The sequence below is a fragment of the Eretmochelys imbricata genome, chromosome 7 (genome assembly GCF_965152235.1).
Source record: "Eretmochelys imbricata isolate rEreImb1 chromosome 7, rEreImb1.hap1, whole genome shotgun sequence".
Lineage (NCBI taxonomy): Eukaryota > Metazoa > Chordata > Testudines > Cheloniidae > Eretmochelys > Eretmochelys imbricata.
The window spans coordinates 24943968-24958922 of record NC_135578.1 but is presented as its reverse complement, the minus strand read 5'-3'; the positions used below and the strand labels follow the sequence as shown (position 1 = coordinate 24958922).

At 39.9% G+C, this 14955-nt stretch overlaps 1 protein-coding gene across 8 annotated transcripts in view; it reads left to right on the top strand.

Annotated features, from left to right (window-relative positions):
* Positions 1–14955, top strand: part of SLMAP (sarcolemma associated protein) — a 166455-nt gene that overhangs the window by 96776 nt on the left and 54724 nt on the right. For 5 of the 8 annotated variants that reach the window (XM_077820999.1, XM_077821004.1, XM_077821000.1 and 2 more), the window contains exons 7-13: positions 6337–6432; positions 6774–6845; positions 8989–9129; positions 12602–12739; positions 13374–13542; positions 13629–13679; positions 14244–14294. In XM_077820999.1, coding sequence (XP_077677125.1) covers positions 6337–6432; positions 6774–6845; positions 8989–9129; positions 12602–12739; positions 13374–13542; positions 13629–13679; positions 14244–14294 — 718 coding nt within the window. The remainder of the gene's footprint in view (positions 1–6336; positions 6433–6773; positions 6846–8988; positions 9130–12601; positions 12740–13373; positions 13543–13628; positions 13680–14243; positions 14295–14955) is intronic. The other 3 variants (XM_077821002.1, XM_077821005.1, XM_077821001.1) reach the window with 1 other exon arrangement.

The following is a 14955-nucleotide window of genomic DNA, read 5'->3' as shown; positions in this document are numbered from 1 at the left end:
CCCTAACCTCTGGCTTGAGTTACTGAAGTCCTCAAATCATGATTTAAAGACTTCAAGTTACAGAGACTCCACCATTTACTCTAATTCAAACCTGCAAGGTGTCTCTATCAATCTGACCTGGGGGAAATTCCTTCCCGACCCCACATATGGCAACCAGTTAGACTCTGAGCATGTGTGCAAGACTTAAGATCATCTGATAAAATACTGCTCACTCCCCTATAAGATCATCCATCAGATTATGTAAAGATTTTTACAGAATAAGTCTTTGATCTCTGAAAATCTTGTGATTTAGATTTCTTTCTTGGGAAATAACCCTGCTTATGGCAATTAACTTTTTCAGAAAGGTAGTTGAATTGCAGATATTGGTAATTTATTTCATTTATTGATTATATTGAGCATGATCTGTGTGTACTATAAATGTGTACACACTGATATTTATATACATTTTCTTGCAGATAGCATACTTTGAGAATCTGAGACTAGAGCTTTCTTCTTGCCAGAAGTAACCTCCAAATTTCTGGTACTCTTCAAGATCTGATACATGTGGCTCCAAGCCTCTCTGAATAGAGAAGGGTAAACTGCACCATCTAGTGGCTTGAAGGAGAACTTGTAAAACTATTTGTTTAGAAATTAGTTTTTCACTTAAGCTTAATTAATGGAGTAGCTAACTTGTACTAGAATTGGACAAGGTGCCTACTGTAAACTTGTTTATTCAAGACACACAAGGCTTTGTTCTCACTTACACTGATTTCACATAGGCGTAACTGATTTCAGCAGTTATTCCTTGTTTACTCTGGTGTGAGAGCCTGCTCAGGCTTTTGACTCTGTTACATAATTCATTTATTTTCTGTTTTGGTAACCATTTATAAAACCAGTACTTTTTTCTGGTGCTCAGTTAACATAATTTATGCTACTTTCCTCCTTCTGCCTTGCTAAATGTAACTAGATTTTAATGTCACTGAATTGCAGAACACCTCTATTTACCTATGTTTACTTTACTGAGTAGGATGTGACATGACTGGAAATATACAAGTGAAGTTATTCACTCTGAAACTGATGGTCACCTTTACTGAGGGACCTATGGATGGGTCACAAGATAGAGCATACATAGTATCCAAATAACCCTTTTTAAAGAGGGATTGTAGAAATAAATGTTTCTTTGAAAATAACGTGTAAATCATCCCTTCTGACAATTCTCTCTACCTTCAATTACATTTCTGCCATTTTTGTTTTTAGTTTACACATGGTAATTTTGAACTGTTTAGACTGTAATCTCTTTGAAGCAGGGACTGACTTTTTTTGTTGTGTATGTACAGGGCTTATCAGAGTGGGGCCCTGTTTCCTGATTGAGCCCTTTATTTGCTAGTGAAATGCAAGTTCAAGATGGCATAATGTTCATTTAAGGGAACCAGTTCTAATAGGTACAATAGGAGGATTACTCATGTAATAATGGAAGCTATATTTATATGATGATAGTGCCTAGAGGTCCCAGAGACTGAGGACCCATTCTGCAAGGCATTGTATGTATCCGTAACAAAAACAGTGCCTGCCCCCAAAGATCTTATAATCTAATTAGATGGTAAAAGCACAGTACTGTACTTCCCATTTTACTCCTGAAAGCAGACTTCCATTTTACATATTTAAATTATACAAATATTTAAATTATACAAATATTTACTATAACTAAGAAATCCTTTGTGAATTAATGAAGGACAGAATAGGTTATGAAAGTTTCAATATGGCAACATATTGTACACCTCTATTAATGTTCATAACATACTGCTTTAATTTCTTTTGAATAAAGCAAAAGTAACCGTGGCTAGAAAGTTCACTATAATATTGTTCAGTAGAAGAGTGTAGCATTGTATAAGAAGTCCAGATTTTAAAAATTATTCACATGAAAATGTGCATGGACAGTTTGTGTGGAGTTATTGTAATTGTGTGTGGAAATGACCAATTGGACATTTTAGCTGGTCCTTTGTGCATGCATGTTACTGTGTACATGTAAAAAAGCTGTGCCCACTCTATACATATAATTGAATCAATGTTTGTTTTTACATGGTATATATGGTTGTAAATTGATTCAGAGGACTGACAAAAACTTGTCCCTTAGAGGCAGTGTTTAATAAAAGGTTAAACTACACTCTGTAGATATACTTTAAAGAGTGTGTTGCCTGTTAGAGATGATCCTGATTGTACATTTCAGTGTATAAGTGTTCTGTGAGAGTGTTTACTCCTGGGGGAATTCTGCACCAAAAAATTTAAAAATTCTGCACATGATATTTTAAAATTCTGCAAATTCTATTTGTCAAAATAACACTATATAATCACGCCAGTTTACCAAAATAATTTAATTTATTTCAGAATACCTGTCAGCAAGTATGTCTGTAATAATACAGACACACTCAAATTCCCCCCAGGAGCAGTTCCTGCTTCTCTACTCTCCTCCCCCCCCTCCCCCCCAAGCCCAGCCGTGGGGCTCCCCATGGCCCAGACACTCTTCTTCCCTCCCTCCCCCCAAGAGCCCAGCTGCAGGGCCCCCCTGGCCCAGACGCTCACGCTCCCACCCTCTTCCCTCTAGAGCCCAGGAATCCGGAGGGAGAAACAGACTGATGCTGGGTCCCGGGATTGCAGGGAGTTTGCTGCATGCTGCCTCCTTCCTTCAGGGTGCACTGGGAACTGCAGCTGCCAGGAACCCTCCAGCTTCTACTCCCTCATCCCCTGGCAGTGTCTTCTACTTGCAAGCTGGGCTCTGCTGGGTCCAGAGGCCCCTAGTAGTGGTCAGCAGCTCTGCAGCCCGTTTCTGTAAGGGGACGGGGGGGAAGAGGGAAATTCTGCACGCACAACATAAGTTCCTGGAAAATTCTGCATTGTGTAATGGCACAGAATTCCAGTGGCACAGAATCCAGGAGTAAGTGTTAAAAATAAGGGCCTATGTAGTATGCACAATAACAAGCTGGATCTAAATTATGCGATAAGGTTTCTATAGCTCTCTAGTGTTAAGTTCTGTAGAAAGCTGAAAATTCTGAGGCAGATGTTATATGTAAAAAGTTGAGGTTGTGAATTATGAAAATTAATGATCATGATGGTGTTACATTTATTTTAATATTAAAATACTTATGCTGCCCTTCCCTCATTTTGATATTTTCATTCTCCCACTGTTTTTTTTTTTAAAATATTGACATAACCTCTACAATGAAGTTAGTACTATTTTGGGTTTTAGAGAAGGGCAGATAGATTTGAACAGGAAGTTTTAACAAATGGGATAATGAAAAATTGGGGCATTTGGTACCTGTAAAAGTGTGGGAGGGAGTCTGGGAGTTTGGGCTTTCAGGAAGTGGTTGAAGGTTTTGTCACTAGTGATGACATTAAATGCTGCTTCTCTTTCCTTGCACCATGTGGGCAGGTGCAGGAGTGATTTGCAGGGATGGGGAGAACTTTACTTTCTAATTTTTCACCCAGCAATTAGCTGTCCCGTTGCCATAGTCCAATAACGGTCATTGCATTGAACAGTGATGGATAAGCACACCACAGACTGTTCCTGCTATAAAGTACTCAGCAGTAAAATAGTTAATGTTGACATTTAAACTGTTACCATGCTTCAGTTAGCATCCAGAGATGAGTGGGGCAGGTCATACCTCAGAGCTATTGTTTCAGGCAGTTGATATTTTAAAGATAAGCTAAGGCTAGATACTTACTTTTAAATAAAAGCTGAAGTGAAAGTCCTAGTCTGGGACTGTGGCTCAGCGTACTATGTTCTGAAATAGTAGTATGCTAAGCTGTACTCAAGAACTTTTCCTGTATTATAGCAGTGTCCACATGGGATGTTACTGTGCGGCAAGCTGGTGTTCTGTAGATTCAGCCCTGGTTTGCAGCACAGTAACTTGCCATATAGGCAAGCCCGTCGTGAACTCAAAATGATCCTTCCATCTGTGGAAAGAAAAAACATAGCCTGCTTTTTTTTTTAGTTTGGCATTTTCACGTAATTTAACAGAAAAGATAGTTAAAATCTCCTATATAATACTTCATATTTAAAATACTACCAGGTTCCATGAAAAACTTGCTCTTGACTTCATTATATGTATTGTCATTCTTCACACGTTGCATGCACATCAATATATGTATTATTACGCTCTTATTTTTGTCAGATGTAATTACACAGATTTATTATGTATTTATTTAAATATTACTTACTGCTAAGTTAATAGTAGCTCGCAAGTAGAAGTAATAATATTGCCTTTTAAAAATCAGTATTTGCTGGCCTATTTTTCGATGGGGAGCAGTGGATATATCAGAGAATTTTTTGCATTGTGTCTAATTACATTTAAGAATATTTATATCTTAAAACAGTTTTATAAAAATTAGTCCATAAGGTACACTGAAAGTCTTGGAAAAACTGTTCCTTTTTGTAGTCAATTCTCCAAACAAATTTACATCAAATGCATAATGTGAACATAAGCAGTCTTTTCCTGGTGTCACCACTAAGTTATTTTTTGTTTACCATTAAACTAGCTTCTACACAGTATAAAAATTGAGTTTCTCTCTTTATTCATCTGTAGTTATAAGAAGCAAAGTGTCATGATGTCATTACTCTTCTAATATGTACAGGATGGAATGGAAGCTGATCCATGTTATTGATTAATATAATGTAACTTTTTCCTAAAGCATGTACTTTAGAATATAGTAACTTTCTGTAAAATGACAGGTTTCAGAGTAACAGCTGTGTTAGTCTGTATTCGCAAAAAGAAAAGGAGTACTTGTGGCACCTTAGAGACTAACCAATTTATTTGAGCATGAGCTTTCGTGAGCTACAGCTCACTACGTGACTCTCAGCCAGCCAGTAAAACAGACGTTTATTAGATGACAGGAACATGGTCTAAAACAGAGCTTGCAGGTGCAGAGAACAGGACCCCTCAGCTGGGTCCATTTTGGGGGGCAGTGAGCCAGACAACCACGTCTGCACTTCACTCCATGTCCCAGCCAGCCCCAAACTGAAACTCCCTCCAGCCCCTCCTCCTCTGGGCTTTGTCCCTTTCCCAGGCCAGGAGGTCACCTGATTCCTTTGTTCTCCAACCCTTTAGCTCTCACCTTGCAGGGGGGAAGGGCCCAGGCCATCAGTTGCCAGGAAACAGGGTGTCGGCCATTCTCTGTGTCCAGACTCCTGCACACACCTGCCTCTAGGGCTCTGCAATGATCATACACCCTTACCCCACCACCTAGACACCCAAGAACTGCCCAGGGGAAACCGAGGCACCCCCACACCACTCGGAGGAAACATCAAGAACAGTCCCACTTCGTCACATCTCTCCCCCCTTCGATATCGAACTGAGCGGGGTCACTCTACCCGGTGACCTGGGGAAGTTCGAAGCCACCAACGTTCCCATGGATGCCCCAGCATCTCTCCCATTCCTTGGTGGGAGTTACACCAGGCCGTTCCAGATTCACGCCCTCCCTTAGGTCAGGGGTGGTCGATAGCACTCGCAGGCCGCATGTGGGAAGGTTTATGCGGCCCGTGCCCTTTGGCCACCCCAAAACCCCAGGGAGTCAAACTGGGATTGGGTCTTCTCCCCAACAAGCTGGCCAAACACAGCCACTTGGTTATAGGACTGTTTAACTTTCTTAACAGCTTTCACTTCATCTGAGACCTTCTCAAAGCTCTCCACACTGGGTCTTTCAACAGGACAGTCAGTGGATCCATTCACAACAGAAAATTTCTGGCTGTTAGGAATTGAAACTTTCTTGATTAAATCACTTTCACACCCTTCAGTTGCAGTAAACTGCTTGCAAAGACTCCATGAGGGTTCCTTTCCCCGAGGGCTTTTAGCTCACGAAAGCTCATGCTCAAATAAATTGGTTAGTCTCTAAGGTGCCACAAGTACTCCTTTTCTTTCTGTAAAATCTAACTTTTGAAAGGTAAAATGAAGTTCTAGTCCTTTATTTCCAGCATAATCTCACAAAATCACTTTTAATAGGGCTTTATCCCCAGCCTTTACAAATAGAGAACCCACCAATAAGTTGCTATTGAGACTTCGTCAAAATATTCTTACGCTAAAGGACAGGTACATTCGGTGCATCTGGAACTGGTATGAAAAGGATGGCTTTAAGAATCTAAGCTCACTTAAACAATTACAGGAATATGTATAAATAAAAATGAATTTAAATTTGCTAATGCATTGCTATAACTTAAAATGATTGAACATATGAGTTAAAATCTTCCAATCTTCCCTGCCTCCCCCTTTTTTCAGTTTAGTAGTATTTGGTTATACATTGCATTGCTTCTGTTTTTTCCAATAGTTAGTTTGAACTGACCTGCTTGCATTTATATTTTCATCGTAGGAAGCCTTACATCGGGAACAAATGTTGGAACAGAAGTTGGCCACCCTTCAGCGACTGCTTGCTGTCACACAGGAGGCTTCAGATACTAGTTGGCAGGTATCTGCAAGATTTCTCTTTAATGTACAGGCCTAAGAACTTAATATACAGTGGGCTATAAACTGTAACTTTCAATTTATTATAATAAATGAGTAAAAGTTGAAGGTTGGTTATCTCGCTTAACTGATAAGGAGACATTACTGCTAATAGACTAAGTGCACACATATGTTTATCTTAGAACTAACCAGTACTATTAATTGTTTCTAAAGTGAATGTCTCTTAAGGAAGTGATATTTACCCTTTTCAGATATTTAATGTCTAGACTTTTCCTGTGAAATGCAAAAACCATACAAACATTTTGTTTTATTCTGTTAGTTTAAATTTATTATATTTTCCAACAGGCTTTAATAGATGAAGACAGACTACTATCAAGGTTAGAAGTCATGGGAAACCAATTACAAGCCTGTTCAAAAGTAGGTAGTTCACTTCAGATAATCATATAGTATTTAGGAAAGTTGAATGGCAGTGTCCTCCTGAAAGCTTTGAAAATTAAATAGTTATTGTAAAGCAAACTTTCAGTGCAGTTGGAGCACAAACTTTCAAATGGGCTCACTGAAGCTTCAGTGTGGTGGGATGCTGGCTGGCTGGTAAGGAGAAAAGTGTCCTGGCTCCTTTAAGATTGCCCCCACTGCCTTGGATTTCAAGGAATAGACAGGAAATGGGTGTTGGGGGGGCTCAGTTTCCTGGACCAAAGAGCAACCAGCAGGGACTGGCTCAGGTGAGGATGCAGATCAGCATGTCGGTTGTGTATTTGTACCCTGCTCCTCCCAGCCAAGACTCTCACCACAAAAGCAGTGCATACTCCATTCATGCATGAGATTAGGGTAGGATTGGGTTTCATATGTGCTGTTTTTTGTTGGGGCTGGGAAAGAATTTTTCCCTGACAGATTGGCCAAAGCAGAGTGGATGTTTTGGTTTTTTTTGTTTTGGTTTTTACTGGGAGCAGGTTAAGGCATCACTGGGGTAGATAATGAGGTAAATCAAATTGTCACAATTTAACAGGTGGCAGGCGTCCAGTGAAGGTACTTGTTCAATGGGGCAGTGTGGTTCCTTGATAAACTGGAGCTGGAAGTGGACTTACGGGAAGGCTTCCCTCAAGGAAGCAGTAAAAGGGGGTTGGCAGTCCTATCATCTGGCACAGCGGGAAGATAACTGGCCCCTTTTTACTTGCCGGCCCTTAAACCTCTCATGGGAGGTGGTGGAGGTCCCAGCAACAGGCAGAGGCCAAGTAGGGAAAGGGGAAGGCTGATGGCAGGCTTACCAAAATGTTGGGAACAATTAAAAAAAGACTGATAAACTGTGAAGTGCAGGTCATTGCCAGATATTTTCCAGATAAAAATTGTGGCTTAGTTAAACTACACCCTTGTGTCTTGTCTGTTTTCCTGTGTGGCCACAACAATGGGGTTTACAAAGTTTCACGCTAAAACATTTCTTTAAGCAATTTTTGACAAACCTAAATTATACAAAATGGTAATTGTAATCAAAAGTTTTCATATTACCTCTTATTCAACATTTTCTGGGACCTTGTGCATAGCCAAAAATATGCCAGGAAAAGACATTCAACCTAGCTAAAACTTAGTTTTCAGCGTTTATTACCATGAATAGTGTTATATTAGGCATATACATGTAAATATGTAGTCAAATTTTTTAGGGTTTTTTCCTACAACAATCAGTGCTCGTTGGCCTCTTCGCTCTGGATGCAAATTTTTCAAATGTAAACTTGAATAATTCTTTGCATCCAATGAAGTGAGCTGTAGCTCACGAAAGCTTATGCTCAGATAAATTGGTTAGTCTCTAAGGTGCCACAAGTACTCCTTTTCTCTTTGTGAATATGACATCTGAGATTTTAGAGACAGAATGGCAAGCATGCTTTCGATAGCTGGATTACTGTTAGGTTTCAGAGTAACAGCCGTGTTAGTCTGTATTGACAAAAAGAAAAGGAGTACTTGTGGCACCTTAGAGACTAACCAATTTATTTGAGCATAAGCTTTCGTGAGCTATAGCTCACTAAGGTGCCACAAGTACTCCTTTTCTTTTTGGATTACTGTTAGTTTGCCAGTACATTGTTTACCATTTATTTTCTTCATTGTTATCTTATGACAGCCTGGATTGTATTTAGGAAAGAGAAAAAACAAAATCCTGTAAGATAACCTACATTAGACCTTCCAAGTGGGACCTCTGTCATATACTAATATGTCAAAGTTTAGGTCTGCTAAACTTGACACTGTACTGGTAGCGCACTGATAGAAATGAGTAGATTTTGTTTTAATTTTTGTTACTTTAATAATGAATTCTGGTTCTTGAGTCTGCTGCCCTAAACATTCTAGCAAATGCCTGTCTCTTACCACTTTATACCCAGCCGTACAAAAAGCCACTGAACATATTGTTGCCCTTAAGATTTTGTTACATTTGTCAAAATTGTTCCTCTATTCTTGGCAAAGTAGATCTTTAATGGTAGTTTAATAGAGAGAACTACTGTATGTTCAACAAAACGTTAACCTACAATAGAGTAGTGTTTTGAGATATAGCTCTGCTATCTTAAACTTCTACTTACAGAGTCAAACAGAAGATAGTATACGAAAGGAATTGGTAGCATTACAGGAAGACAAACACAACTATGAGACAACAGCCAAAGAGTCCCTGAGGCGGGTCCTTCAGGAGAAAATTGAGGTGGTCAGAAAACTATCCGAAGTGGAGGTATTTAGATTTTGTTTATTTTATAATCAATGTTGTAGCACTATTTGAATATTCCCAACTGCTAGTCCTTTACTCTATTCTAGCACCTGCACTGCACCAGTATATGTTTGTTGTATTAGTATTCTAGGAACAGTATACTGGAGAGTACTGGAGATGTGCGTTTTGCCTGTTATACAGTATTTTAAGCAACAAGGAAGAAGTTAATGCACAGTAATGAAAACAGTGGAAAGTATCATGAAATGTTATGGCACTATAATAAACTTAAGGCTTGAATATAAATACGCTTATTTTTTGTTTTGTTACTTCTCTTGACAAGTTTGCTAATTATTGCTTTTGTTATTAAATGTGCATTTCACCCCTTTCTTGGCGATGTAGTTACTAGGGGAATCTAAGCTCAGATGCTGCTTCAGATTTTTGGTAAAATAATGTAACGACAACTCGGGCTATTGCTGCGTGCACTATGCCAGAGATTTTTCCCTTTGTGCTATCTGTTGGGCTGGCTCTAGCTCTCTCTGGAGTCATGCGTGTATTCGCTGGTATAAGGGGCCCGGCCAGCCGTGCACCATCTCAGTTCCTTCTTACCACCCATGACAGTTGCTGGAACAACCCTTTCTTGCTCTGGCAAGTTTACTTCCCCGTGATTTTAGGCCTACCTGTACCTTGATGACTGGCTGATCAAAGGTTGGTCGCAGGCTCAAGATAGCATCGGTGCACAGTCCAAACCATCTTCAGAGTGCTGGGTCTGCTGATAAATGAGCAGAAGTCAACTCTTTCCCAGTTCAGAGAATTTATTGGGGCAGTGCTCACCTCAACCCAATCCAGGGCCTTCCTGCCAGAGGCCTGCTTCCAGACCATGGCAAACCTGATATCCAAAGTCTTGACCCACCCAATCACAACAGCTCAAGTGTGCCTCAAGCTACTGGGTCACATAGTCGCTTATATGGCAGTTCAACATGCAAGGCTGCACCTCAGGCCCCTTCAGATGTGGCTAATGTCAGTATACTCCCTGAACAGACACCACTTGAACTCAGTACTTACAATCCCTCCCCCAGTCTTCACCTCTCTGGGCTGGTGAAAGGAGTCAAGGTCAGTAATGAAGGGGGTGCCCTTTGTGGCTCCACAGCCTTCGATGTCTTTTAGTCTTGGATGCATCAGATCTAGATTGAGGAGCCCACTTCAATAACCTCAGGACTCAGGGTCTCTTGTACTGGGAAAAACTCTCCCTGCTCATAAGTGTCAGGGAGCTCAGGGCGTTGCACCTGGCATATCAAGTATTCCCCAGTCCTCAGCAAGGTGGTTCAAGTCCTGACAGACAGTACAGCAGCCATGTTCTATATCAACAATCAAGGAGGGGCCCAATCCTCTGCCCTACATCAGGAAGCCCTTGGTCTATGGCACATCTGTGTTAGACACTCAATTACTCTTGCGGTGTCTCACCTCCCAGGAGCCCAGAACGTGTTGGCGGATCACCTCAGCAGGTCCTTCTCCTCTCACCACGAGTGCTTTCTTGCCCGGAGGTCATCCATGTCATCTTCCAAAGGTGGGGGCCTCCACATGTGAACCTGTTCACCGGGCAAAACAGAAAATGCCATCAGTTCTGTTTGCTGCCTGGGCACGGTACGGGCTCCTTCTCCGACACCTTCCTGCTCTCGTGGGCATGCCACCTATTGTACTCCTTTACAATGATTGCCTTGGTTCACAAGGTTCTCCTAAATATCAAATGGGACAAGGCAAGAGTGGTCCTGATAGCATTGGTGTGGCCATGGCAGCATTGGTTCGGCATACTTCTGGACCTCTCAGTGGCAACTCCACTCTCACTGCCACTCTGCCTGGACTTGATTTCGCAAGACCACAGCCGGTTGCTTCACCCAAATCTCGCCTCTCTGCACCTAACTGCATGGGTGCCGCATGGCTGAACCCTGAAAAACAGGCCTGGTTGGACAAGTCTTGCTAGGTAGTATAAAGCCTTACACCAGGGCTACCTAGTTGGCCAAGTGGAAACGTTCCATTTACTGGGCCTTCAAACAGGATCTCTCTCCATCCCAGTCTTCTCTTTAGTCTGTCTTGGACTGTTTGCTCCACCTAAAGCATCAGGGTCTGACACTCTCATCTACTCCCATGGGACTTAAACTTGGTCCTTTCAAGGCTTACGGAGGGCCCCCTTCAAATCATTAGCATCATGCTCCCTACTACTTCTCTCCTGCAAGGTCACCTTCCTGGCAATCGCCTTGGCCAGAAGGGTCTCTGAGATCAAGGTCCTTATGTCAGAACCATTTTTACATGGTGTTCTTCAAGGACAAGGTCCAACTGCACCCTCATCTGGCCTTCCTGCCAAAGAAGGTGTCTCAATTCCACCACAACCAGGTCATTTTTCTACCTGTCTCCTTCCCAAAACCTCACAAAAGCTATGCGGAATGACGACTCGTACATTGGACTTTAGGCAGATCCTTGCTTTTTATATTGAGAGTACTAAGCCCTTCTGCAAATCCATGCAACTCTTCATGGCAGTAGTGGAAAAGATGAGAGGCTACCTGTGTCAACCTAAAGAAGCATGTATGGATAACTGCCTGTATTTGGGCTAGCTATGAACAGGCAAATGTCCTGCCTCTAGTTACTATGACTGCTCATTCCACAAAAGTCCAGGCTTCGTCAGCAGCATTCCTTGCACAGGTACCAATCCACAACATCTGCAAAGCCATGACCTGGTTGTCTCTTCATACCTTCAGTTCATGCTGCGCCATCATCCAACAAGCCCAGGACAATGCCAGTTTCGGGAGAGCAGTGTTGCAGTCAGCATGTCCATGAACTCCGAGCCCACTTCCTGGGGAACTGCTTGTGGGTTACCTAGCATGGAATGGACATAAGCAAGCACTCAGAGGAAAAAAAAACAGTTACTAACCTTTCGTAACTGTTGTTCTTTGAGATGTGTTTCTCATGTCCATTCTATGACCCACCCTCCTACCCCTCTGTTGGAGTTACCAGCAGGAAGGAACTGAGAGGGTGCGGGGCCAGTGGCACCTCTTATATCAGCGCACAAGTGCGCAACTCCAAAGGGCGCTAGAGCTGGCCCAGTGGATGCCAGTAAAGGAAAAATTTCCAGCCACAGTGCAGGTGGCATGCACGCAGCTAGTGTGGAATGGATATCCACAATACATCTCGAAGAACAGTTATGGAAGGTTAGTAACCATTTTTTCTCCAGAGCCTACTCTCATTTTTTCTTACACACACAACTTGTTTCTCCACTTAATGTGTGGTTATTCTTATTTAAATTGAATGTTACAAAGGTGTTTTTAAATAGGTAATATTTTTGCCAACATTTGATCTATCCATTTGGCCTTTATTAACCATTTGAAGCAAAGAGGTTTTTAGATCATATTTCTTGTCATAAATTGAAATCTTCAGTATCAAACTTCAATATTCATAAACTGTCGCTATTTTTTGGTTTTCACATGCACTAATTTTTTCCTTATAGCGAAGTTTAAGTAACACTGAAGATGAATGTACTCACCTGAAAGAAATGAATGAGCGGACTCAGGAAGAATTAAGAGAATTAGCAAACAAGTACAATGGAGCTGTAAATGAAATTAAAGACCTCTCTGACAAACTGAAGGTAGGAACAGAACTTTATCTAACCTTCTGCAATTATTAGTCCTTGCAATCTAACATTGCTAAGTAAAAACTAGTAATAACATTCTCAAGGTAACTTTTTTTTACCACCAGAGAGGGAATGACACAGCTCTCTTTCAAGCTGGTAAATGACAATACAGACCTGTTTCATGAACCTAAGCATTTTGATTGGTGAAATGAGAAACTGAAGCAGTTCAGCTGTCCTAAAAAGTTCTTTGGACACCTATGCTGTCCACATAAAACTGAGATGTTTGTTCTGTTTTACTATAAAATTATTGAAAATAAAATGTAGAAATTGTTCTGGGATGTTTTATCTTTTGTTATGGTTCCAAACAAGGTGTGTCTTGATGGACAGAGGCTTTTAGGACAAATTGTGGAATAAATTGCTGTGGAATTACATTAAAGAAATGGAAATACAGGAGAAAACGTATCTATATGAAATAAATAAGGTTTCCATGAACTTACTTCTGGAAACGGCTTTGTAGAAAAAGGTTACAGATGGGTATTAAACTTTCTTTATTAGAGTGGCTAAAAAGGGAGTCACATCTGAATGTTCACTCACATTCAAATTAGTGCATCGTTGTCTTATAACTTAATTTTTTCTCACATTTGATCAGGTGGCAGAAGGAAGACAAGAGGAAATCCAACAGAAGGGTCAGGCAGAGAAAAAGGAATTGCAACATAAAATAAATGAAATGGAAGAGCGAGAACAAGAGCTTCAGGCAAAAATAGAAGCTTTGCAAGCAGATAATGATTTCACCAATGAACGGCTAACTGCTTTACAAGGTCAGTCATCTAGTCAAAAAATACTTTGATTTTATCTTTTTTCTTTTAATCTGTGAAATATCTTTTTCTTGGAATTCTGTTTACAGTACGGTTAGAACACCTGCAAGAGAAAACTCTTAAAGAACACAACAGCTTAGGTAGGTGTGATATTAATGTTCTTTGCTTAAAGCTGGATTTCATCTTTAAATTTTTACCCCATTAATTATATCATAGCAATCCTTATGATCTAGATATTGCTGACAGTAAGAAAAAAGCATTTAAAATTATGCATTTGGCTGTTGGTTCCTCTTAATCACTGATCATAGTTGCATTTGACCTGTTAAAATTGAAAGTAATATCAATGTAACAAAATACCAGAAGAGGGCACTGCTATTTAAAATATTCATCAAGTTTTTCTTTTGTCCATTGTTTGCTTGTGAACTCAAATATGTTTGTGTAGGAAAATGTTGTTTTAAAAAAAATATATTTTTTTTTACTTACTTGATGGTAATTTTTGACACATTTGATCAATATGTGACAGGATCTGTCGTGCAAGAAAGTATCATTAAACTGTATCATGTGTCCTAACATAGATTATTTGGTTTGATTGTTGCTTCAATACTTAGGATAAGGAGACAGTATGGAAAGCCAATTACATTACACAGTGCTCTACATAAAATACTTCGCTTGAATCCAGAAATAATACCCTTTCTTAATCGTAGGCATACAAGTTGATGACTTCATACCTAAAATTAATGGGAGTGCAGAAAAAGGTAGTGTATCCTAAATAAAGACTAACTTTTTTCTTATAGTTGCTGTTTAAACTTGAACAAATTGTGTTTATTCTCTAAGATTTTGTTTTTAATATTTCCTGTTACTTTTTTAAAACAAAAAATATGTAGATTGTCACCTGTTAAAAAGGCAGTCTTTTTGGTTAGACTTCAAATCTAGGTTTTGTAATGAGGCTTTTCAAAACCTAATGAGCCAAACCAGAAAGTAATAGCTTAACCTTTCTTCAGATGGACTCCCATTGAATTCAAAGGAAGTCTGCCTAAGATGTCAGGATACTGCCACTATATTAGCAGAAATAGTTTCATTACTTTTAAAAAATCAGTGTAAACATTTTTGTACTTGCTTGCCACCCAGACATTATACTCTTCAACTAGTAAGTCAAAAGAGGTAAGTAAATAGGCCTGACTATTAGAAGCAAGTGAATGTTTTCAAAGTCTACCTTGAGTGAAATGTATAAGTATATACACAGCATAAATAGTAAAAACTAAATAAGATTTTTAAAATGCAGTTTTTATCAGAGATGTTAATAAAACAGATACAGTAACCTCCTTTTTCCACAAAGGAATTTAAAATGATTTTTTATGACCTGTGTCCTTTTAAGTTAAATATACTTTTTTAAACTTTACTTTTTGGGGGTTTAAT